The sequence below is a fragment of the Panthera uncia genome, chromosome A2, assembly GCF_023721935.1.
Source record: "Panthera uncia isolate 11264 chromosome A2, Puncia_PCG_1.0, whole genome shotgun sequence".
In the NCBI taxonomy this organism is placed as follows: domain Eukaryota; kingdom Metazoa; phylum Chordata; class Mammalia; order Carnivora; family Felidae; genus Panthera; species Panthera uncia.
In genome coordinates, this window is record NC_064816.1 from 35010965 (window position 1) to 35021043 (window position 10079).

Here is a 10079-nt window from a genome sequence, read left to right on the forward strand (position 1 = left end):
CGTCCTTTGGGAGAATGGCTCCCCAGGCACACCTCTCAACATGTATCGTGAAGTGAAAACAAAATTCAGGGCTTCTTATTGAAATAAAACCAACTCTCCCAGACTCATAAAATAAAGACCTTTTGTTTCAGCCGCTTTTTGGCAAAAGGCTACTGTTTCCTTTCTGAACACTTACTTTGAGTGATTTCACCAAGATTTTGTGAAGTTCACCCTTGCGGTTATATTTTCAGCCTTGAAATGAACTCAGGCTTTCTGACTTGGTCTATGTTTTATAGACAAACCTCATACAGCTTAGTAACTACAATTTTTTTGAGAAGAAAATTTGCTTGAGCCATTTGCTTGGAGAGGTTTTGTCTCTAATGTGTGTGCTCCCTCCAACAGTGGTCTTTGTTCCTTCTTTTTTTTTTTTTTTATTATTTTATTTTATTTATTTATTTTTTAATATATGAAATTTATTGTCAAATTGGTTTCCATACAACACCCAGTGCTCATCCCAAAAGGTGCCCTCCTCAATACCCATCTCCCACCCCCCATCAACCCTCAGTTTGTTCTCAGTTTTTAACAGTCTCTTATGCTTTAGCTCTCTCCCACTTCTTTGTTCCTTCTTGATGGGACAGGTGTTCACCTTACCATTCATCAATGGTAACAGAACATCACACTTCAGGGATGTGATAAAGATGGCTCGGGGGAGAGGGAAGCCTGTCCAATGACAACACGTGTGGCAAAAAGCAGAACATGGGAATTGTTTGGAATGGGCCACTTGTCAATAGTCACTTACGTGTAGGTGGCCAATATTTTCCTGTTGGGACATTTATTCACAGAGATCAAAAGTCAACACCATAAAGTGGGGAAGAGACTACTTTGAGCTTCGTCCTGGGGCCTTGAACCAGCCACCTGGGCTCTCAGGGCTCACTTTCCTTACTTGACCACATACCAGAGAAATGAGATGTTTCTACATGTGCTCAACATAATGGGTGGTAGGCCATTCAGCAGTCAATGAGTGGTGGTGATTATTACAGTACTATTATTATTCCTCCATTGATGGGACAATAACAAAAGGCCTTGACTGAGTTGGGAAACTTTTTAAAACTTCAGCAGGTTATCTTTCCTAAGCTCTCTCTCTCAAGGAAACAAAATGCTCTCAAAGTGTCCATTTTAATCGAGAAGAGGAAAATGCTGTGAAACAGCAGTCCTTCGGACCAGTTACAACTTGTTCTCTCCAACTGAGCATATTTTGTCTTCCAAGGCTTCCTTATGTCTCAGTGATATCTTTGAAGATGGTGAATCGGGCAAGAATTGCTCAATTACTTTGCATTTTGAACAACGCTGAGCTTGTGACTGGCGTCCCGCGAGGGGCCTCCTTCTGGGTTTCAGTCCATCATTGTGGGTAATTTCAGGCACTCACTGTGGCCGCAGGCCTAAGGAGATTCCTATCAGATCCCAATCCACATTCTGAGCAGGGAGATCTCTGCTTATTGCTTATAATGACCCTGCAACCTCCTAGTCTCGCTTTGTAACACATGCTGAAGACAGCAGAGTAATTTAAGATGTACTGCACTTTCTCCAAGCTATTATGCAGGGCTTGTGGGAGTCTCAGATGCTCCTTTTATCTCTGGGAGGGGTGCAGTCTGGGAGAATTTCCCAAGGAAAGCACTGTTTGCTTCCACAATGTGCTCCCCCGCCAGGAAGACGCTCTCACTTCTGAATTTCTCTAGGAGAACCAGAGAGAGCCCTCTAGGGGAGCCTGTAGGAACCTGCCCTGTCGCTCCACTGCCACGCTGTGGCTCTTTGTGAGCTGCAGGAGGAAGGGCTGGAGGCCCAGGAGGGTAAGGGCCTTGCTGTGACCTGTTGGAAAGGGGAGGAAGTCTCCAGCCCCAAGCAATCTGAAGTATCCAAGTGCTTGCCTCTTCCCTTCAAAACTGCAAAACAGTCTGCTCCTGTCCTCCCTGAAGAAGGTAGGGACACAGGCTTGGAGAAGGAGGCAGGAAGAGAGGCAGGGGAGGTAAGATGGATAGGGTGGGGACAGCTGGGCACCGTGAATGATGAACATGGAATGATGAGATCCTCTACCCAGAGTAAAAGTGACCTAAGCCAGACGGTCGCAAACCTTCCACATTCAAAGACTGTATGTATATCACATCATGACATTTTTTTTCATTCATTCAACAGTGTCTGTCATTTATACCATAAAAATCATTAACATTTACTGAGGGTCCACCTTATATGTTTACAGGTTTAATCCTCCAACAACAAGGTCCATTTTACAGCTGAGGAAAATAGGCCCAATAGAGGGTGCAAAACACCACAGAGCTAATAAATGGAAGAGGTGGGATTCAAACTCAGGAATGATGACGAAGCACTGATTTTCGGTAGGTGGACTGGGGTGCCTCTGGCAATGCTGAAGACATTTTATGGATTACCTTGACTTACAGGGCATGCTGGCATCTAGTTGGCGGAAGCCTGGGACCCTGCAAACATCCTACAATCCAGTATAACTGCCCATGACAAAGAATTACCTGCCCCAAACGTCAATAGTGCTGCTATTAAGAAACTCTGTGCTGAAGGCCAAGCTTTAACTTCTGCACCCTACAGCTCTTTGCACAAGTCAGATTACTCATTCTTTCCTTCTGCCCTTTCAATGTCACCCTGAGGACCGGTTATGTAGGAGAGGGAGCCGATTCCCACAAACGAGGTCTGCTTTTGATCAGAAAGCACACTGAGGAACATAATCCTGTAAGAAACTGCAGTTGGGATTGGGTACGAGTTTTGAGGTGTTCTGTGTCTTTCTGGAGCTCTCCTATGAATTAGGATGTTGGATCCTCACAGATGGAGGCCTCTAACAAGTGCCTGGAAATTCAAGAACGGGTTATGCCATTTAGGAGGTCACGGTCAATATTAAGGCAACTAACAGTCACACTGTCCAGGTTCTGGGATATTGCGCGCTCAGATGGGAGTGTGGTGGGTGGCCCAGAGCACCAGCTGACCCCACACATCTGCTCAAAGAATCTCTGCTGGGCCCACACTAGGAGGAATCAGCTATTCCTCTGGGCTTTTGATCACATTTCTCCTTGAGGAGATAAACTTTGCTGTCTTCTCCTGCTCTTTGATAGCTTTAAAATAACTCAGGGTTAGCCACTCACAAACTTTCTAACTTCTCTTCCTTTTATCAATCATAATGCTTACATTAAAAAAAAAGTGCTTAAGTAATGTGTTCACTGTAGGAAAAAACATATATAGATAAGCAAAAAGGCAAAAAAAAAAAAAAATCATTCCCATAATCATTCTACCCAGAAATTAACTACTGTTGACATTTTACACTTTTCCCCTACTCGTAGATTTTACACAAGTGCAATCATGTTGCACATATTGTTTTGGGATCTGCTTGAATATATTGGGGTGTCTTTCCATAGTAACAAGTCTCTTTTTTCACCAGTCTCTTTTTTTTTTTTAAACCTGTTGTGTTGTATTCCATATATGTATTTGACTTTCTTAAAAAAAAAAAATCAGGTGGAATGATGGGGACCCACAGGTTACAGTCATGATGCTTCCTTGAGTTTAACTCTTTTTTTTAATTAAAAAAAATTTTTAATGCTTATTTATTGTTGAGAGATAGAAATGCAGAGTGTGAGTGGGGAGCGGGAGAGGGAGAAGGAGACACAGAATCCCAAGCAGGCTCCAGGCTCTGAGCTGTCAGCACTGAGTCCAACATGGGGCTTGAACTCATGAACTGTGAGATCATGACCTGAGCTGAGGTCGGATGCTTAACCAATTGAACCACCCAGGCGCCCCAAGTTTAGCTCTTATTTAAAGGCTGAGTGTTCCAGAACCAGGCCAGGGGGTGCTGAAAGCCTGAGAAAGTCTTTCAAATGCTCCATATTTTCAGCAACTTTGACAGAAATGGAGTGGTTTCCCTTCCATCCCCCACATTTCTACTACTCTCCAATGAACACAGAGAGTCCTCAGCCCTGAGTGTCACAGACAACACTTCAAGGGTTACCTCTGAATGGCCAGTTACAGTCCTGGGGCATAGCAGAGGTGACTTGGAAAGAGGAGGAGGAAAAGCAGGGAGGAGAAGACGGAAGACCAGAAAGGGAGGGGGTGGGGGAGCAAGCAAGAAGTAGTCTAAGAATAAGGGAGTGCAAGACCCTGAGACACTGCTTTGTGTGGAGCTGGGTGGTACCAGCCTGAGCCACCTCCGCCTGCCCTCCCCAGAGGGGATGGGAGGTTTTCCAGTGAGGTCACGCCAAGTCCCTGCTCTCTGATTTAAATGCTTGTATGCTCACTCACTATCAAGCTTTTCAAATGCTCACATCTGGGCTGCATTACCAAAGAGGCCCATGTGTTTGCAGAAGATAATTTACAGCAGCAAATAACAACCCCTGGCCTGGGGAAGTCCCCCGCAACCGGGGGAGTTTGGACTCACATGGAAATAGAGAATCGGTTCCATGAATTATGGTGCAGAAATAAATTATGGGGCCTCTATACACCCATGTGGCACACATGTATTTAGCATGTATCATTGAGCTTTTATAACTAAAGAAAAGACAAAGGTTTAATCCTGAAGTTCATAAAGGGAAAGCTAAGTGCCCTCACCTTCAATGTTTTCTTCCTTCCATGCAGAGGCAGCACGTGTTTTTGAGCTGCTCCCTGCATCCTGGGAGAAATTAACCAAGAGAAAGTCGCCCCCTCCCCGAGACCCCCCTCTCCGACTGCAGGACCCCAATGTTTAGCTTAGGACTCAGTGAGATGATGCATGTCAAATATTTAGCCCAGTGCCCTCCATAGGGTTAATACTACATTTCAATATCTTGAGAGCAAAACCGTATGGTATTTTTCTTTTTCATAAACACTACAATTTTTAAAAAATTGATATTTTCTTATATCTTTATAGCACTTTGCAAAATTATCTTGTATCCCAATCTCTCTTTATTTGTCACACCAACTTGAACAATACCTTATTCACTATCTTTAGTGCACCATATCTGAATCTGGGCCAGAATGTGGGGGATTTGGGAGTTGGAGGGGTGTGACCGTATAGTTTGAGAAATTCCTAGGACGATTCAGAAATGTGCCCCCTCTCCCTCTGGGGAAGTACTGGAATGAAACGTACTTAAAAAAAAAAAAAATCTAATCTCTTTTATTAAAGTGATCAATTGTTCACTGTGAGAATGCCATAACTTACTGAACCTATCTTCATTGTTGGCATTTGGATATTTCTAATTGTTTGCAACAAAAATAACAGGGATGCATATCCTTGTAATGTGCTACCACTGTAGGGAATCCTTTCTCATTGTGCATTAACTACTTGGTGACTGCACCTCAGTGACTGCTCTCAGTTATGGAATGAATAAATCACAGGGATGGAAGGTACAACATGGGCAATACGGTCAGCCATATTGTAACAGCGCTGTATGGTGACAGAGGGTAGCTACCCTTGTGGTGAGCCCAGCATAATGTATAGAGTTGTCAAATCACTATGTTGTACACTTGCAATTGATGTAATATTGTGTGTCAACTATAGTTCAATTAAAAAAAAAAAAAAAAAGAGGTCCTGCGTATTTCCAGAGGCTCCCGTAGTGACCAATATCCAAACAAAACCAAAAGCCATCTTTGGTTCTATTCTTCACTGACTAAATGTGTAGCCAACTCAGGCAAGACCTCGAGGGTTATTGGTGGTGTCTATTGGGATATAACTCCCACCAACAGTTTTGTTCTCTCAAAAGAGAATGCTAGAGGCCCTCTGGGAGGCACTGGACTTCACAGGGATGCATGTAATCCCCTTCCTGAGATCTCCAGAGAATGACATTCCACTAAGTGACCTCCATCAGTTAATTCTTTGTGTGCTTTTGCCTTATCATTCCTTTAATTAAGTTGCAGTAACAACAAGTACTTAATTGGAATAATAACAAAGACTATTATGATCTCACTGTACTGTTGGGAGGAAAAATTACACAAATAATTAAAAAGTTGATAAGGGTTTTAAACATGCAAGTAGTTATGGGGAAGTAATGGCTTGTGACTATGGGATACTCTCGAGATAACACTCAAGTAAGTGCTGAAACTCACGGAATGAGTAGCAGGCTACTTGGGTATCTCAGGAACCTGCTTCGGAAAGATAGGACTGCCTTATGAATGACTGAATAGGAAGGAAGACAGAGCTTTCTCCCCTCTTATTTTGAGACCAAAACTAGACCAGATATCAGCTGTTCAAGAACGAGTTCACAGTCTGGTGACTAAATAAACGGTAGTTGTTAAGTTCTCCAAAGACAAAGGGTTTTGCTGAGGAGGTATGCTGCGTAAATATTACATGTGTGTGCAAAGATAAAAAACCAAGGATGTCAGGGTGCCTGGGTGGCTCAGTTGGTTAGGCATCTGACTTCAGCTCAGGTCATGATTTCGCTGTTCCCGAGTTGGAGTCTTGCATCAGGCTCTGGGCTGACAGCTCAGAGCCTGGAGCCTGTTTCAGATTCTGCATCTCCCTCTCTCTCTCTGCCCTTTCCACACTCACACTCTGTCTGTCTCTCTCAAAAATAAACATTAAAAAAAATTTTTTTTAAATTAAAACAAGATTAAAAAAAAGCAAGGATGTTAACTGCAGCCTACATTAACATAGACATAATTGGAAGCAGCCTAGGTGCTTCATAGGGGACTGGACACCTCAATTACGAAAGTGCAAAGAAATAAAGTAGATTTTTACATAAACAAGGAAAAATCTCCAGGTAAAAACAAAGTAAGTCACCAAGTAACTATCATCCTTACTTTTCTCTAAGAATAAAAGGGAGCTGGAGGTAGAGGGGAGGAAGGAAGGCTGGGAGAGAGAGTAATTTCATATAATTTGAAATGTTTACAGTGATACTATAACATTTTGTGAAAAAATATATTGATGTTGGGCCACTGCTCAGACACAAGATGAAAATTTCTCTATTCTCTGCCCCCTGCTTAATTACTAATACTCACTTTTTCCTATTGCTTGCTAGTTTGTGTTTGCCCTTTTCTCCATTTCCACAAACACACACACTCATGTCATACTCTTTCCAGGAAAGTCCTGTATTTTTCTTTAGGATTTCCACCCATTTCTCCACACCAGCTATGCTCCTGGACAAATCACCATTTATGTGACCTCCTTCCTGGGTTTCAAAAATATGATTTCTGGTGACATGAAAGAAATTCTAGGCCAGCTTGCAGAGCGAAAAGCAAAAAACAAACTGGGGATCATCCATACTTTATTTACTGAGTAAGGAACAGTTATCATCCACAATCACCATCAATTCATATAAAACAAGATGCTTAAAAAAAGGTGGGACATCTTATTACCACATTTTGGATTTAATGTAGCAGACTCAAGTGAAAATTTTGTTAAAAAGTGTGTAAATCAATATGATTTTGTTAGTTAATCATAGTATATAAATTCTAAAAAAGGATAATAAGAAGCTTCCACGATGATGTCATAAAACAAAGCATATTTCTTTCTTTCTTTTTTTAGTTTTGCTATCAAAATGATAAAAGGATCTGCTTCTGAACTAGACTGTCTAATGTGGGGCTTGAACTCACGACCCAGAGATCAAGAGCTGCATGCCCTACCGACTGAGCCAGCCAAGTGCCTCAAACAAAGCATATTTCAACATCCAAAAAATAACATAAGCCCAGAATACAGAATCATGCTTTAGGTTGATCTAGCGTTACGAAAGCTTATTTAGATTCCTGGGAAATCTACTACCTTACCTTATTTTACCATATTTGGCTTCAGACAAAGAAGACAACTTATCATGAAATTTATCATCAAATTCAGGTAGTGAGAAGAGTGGCTAATGCACAAAAAGGGGCTTTCAGCAAGACTGGTAGTGTTTTATTTCTTAAACTAGGCACAGGAACACAAGTGTTAATTTTTATAACATTTTATTTATCTTAGAGTGTGCATATTTCATGTGGAAAAACATTCCCATCATGGGCGGGCTCTAAGAAATCACTGTTTGAGTTGAATGCATCCATTTCTGGAGGAAACATACATGGAGGCCCATAGGTATGGGTAAGTGAATTTCCTAATTAAGCAGAGCTCAGAGAACAGGTCAAGGACTCCTTACATCTTTCTCAGCAATCTCTCTGCCTGCAAGCTGAATTCAGATTTCTGTACGGTTAAGATAATTCTTTCCATGAGCATTTGTTTGCATTTTATCGTCTATTTAAACTAAGGCGTGAAATTGTATAAAATTCAATCCTTTCCACAGTCTAGGAAATGTCCATACATAACATGTAACAGTAAATGTTTGCCATATTTCAAATGAAAAAAATGCTAAAGGTATGTTGCGTCAGAAACAAGTTATGTACTAAAATACAATGTATTTTTCACCTTTAAGTTGATCCAGAGGACTTTGAGGAATAAAGGAAGGTGATTCTACCCTTCATCTTCAAAGAAAACAATCCTACACGGTATCTATGGCAACTTAGTCTCCAGACTAAGACAGTAGAGAATCTTTTTCACATAATGTTTTGATGGGCCTGTTCTTTTTTTTATTCTCTAGTGGATCACCAGATTTTTTTTTTTTTTAAGGGAGGTGAGGATGCTGGATGTTTCTATCGATACCTACCTCACAGCGAAGTGCAAAATGGTTGCGCCTGGTTTCTTGGGCAGATCATGGTCAAGAACTCGGTGATCTAACTGTAGCCAGTTCTGCTGACCTCTGTGAGAGTAAAGCAAAGAAAAAGGATCAAACAGAAGTCAGAGAAAGGTTCAATAACACACAGGGTTGGCAAAGCTGTGGGGAAAGTGTCATACACGGATGGTAGGTGTATAACCTGTTACAACTGGTACTAAGACCAATTTAACAATTACTATCTAAATTATAAAAGCATCTGCCTCTGAACTAGACTGTCCATGTGCAAGAGTTTAGCAAGATAAACTTGTGCATGCGAAAAATGGCCTAAGTATAAAGTCACTTACTTTAGCATTGGTTGTAAGAGGAAAAAGGCTCAAAACAACCTATACATGTCCAACAAGGTCATGTTTAAAAAAATAATTTAAACTGAGAAATAATATACAATGTAGCCACACAAAAGAGGGAGAGTATGTTTACAAACCTATTTTTAACAATTTCCAGACATGGTGTTGAATGGAAAAGCAAGATGCATGACTGTGAGTACAGAATATAACCCTTTTAAAATTAAAAAATACACACACACACATATATAAAATATCTCTGAGATGATAAATAAGAGACTAATACTGGGTGCCTTTGGAGGTAAAAAGAAAACTAATTGAACCTTAATACATTAATCTTTAAATTCTTATTAAATATGATATATGAATATTTTAGATAGTCAAGAAGGAGAAAACTGGTTTAATGAAATCATCGGACACATATAACAATACTACAGTTTCTTTAAAAGTACAGGGTCAAAGGCTTTCTGAGTGCTGTTTCTATACGTATATTATGGACCTCCTAATATTTAAGTTTGTATTTGTTTATTTACCCAAAAGCCTAAAGTTCGTGGATATAAACAGTTTTCCTTAAATTGTGACCTCTCAGGGATTAAAAGGATTGATGACTTGGGATCATTTCCATGACTTTTCCAAGGCTGTCCAACCAGTTGGGCCATTTTAGACTGTATATTCCCAGAAGGCATAGACTCCATTTTGCTTGCTTATGTAAAACTCAAAAACACGCAAATAGTGATGGGGTGTAAAATTATAATAAAACCTGTAATGGGCCAGAAGATATTTTCCAACCTATTTTGGTCTTTGAGTAAATAATTTTTAACTCAGAAGACTCTAAGCTGTAGTCATTTTAAGTAGATAGGAAATACTAATAATAGTAATAATAAAGAAGAAGAGGAAGAAGAAAACGAGGAAGAAGAAGAGGGAAAAAAAGGAGGAGAAGGAGGATGGAGGAGGAGGAGGAGAAAGAAAATGGAAGAGAATGGAGGAGGAAAAAAATGGAGGAGAATGGAGGAGGAGGAGGAGGAGGAGGAGGAGGAGGAGGAGAGTGAAAGAGGAGGAGGAGGAAGAGGAGAATGGAGGAGGAGGAGGAGGAGGAGGAGGAGAGTGAAAGAGGAGGAGAAGGAAGAGGAGAATGGAGGAGGAA

At 40.9% G+C, this 10079-nt stretch overlaps 1 protein-coding gene across 7 annotated transcripts in view; it reads right to left on the reverse strand.

The window, feature by feature from the left end:
* Positions 1-10079, reverse strand: part of FRMD4B (FERM domain containing 4B) — a 323328-nt gene that overhangs the window by 105040 nt on the left and 208209 nt on the right. For all 7 annotated transcript variants that reach the window (XM_049640864.1, XM_049640865.1, XM_049640868.1 and 4 more), the window contains one exon: positions 8586-8678. In XM_049640864.1, coding sequence (XP_049496821.1) covers positions 8586-8678 — 93 coding nt within the window. The remainder of the gene's footprint in view (positions 1-8585; positions 8679-10079) is intronic.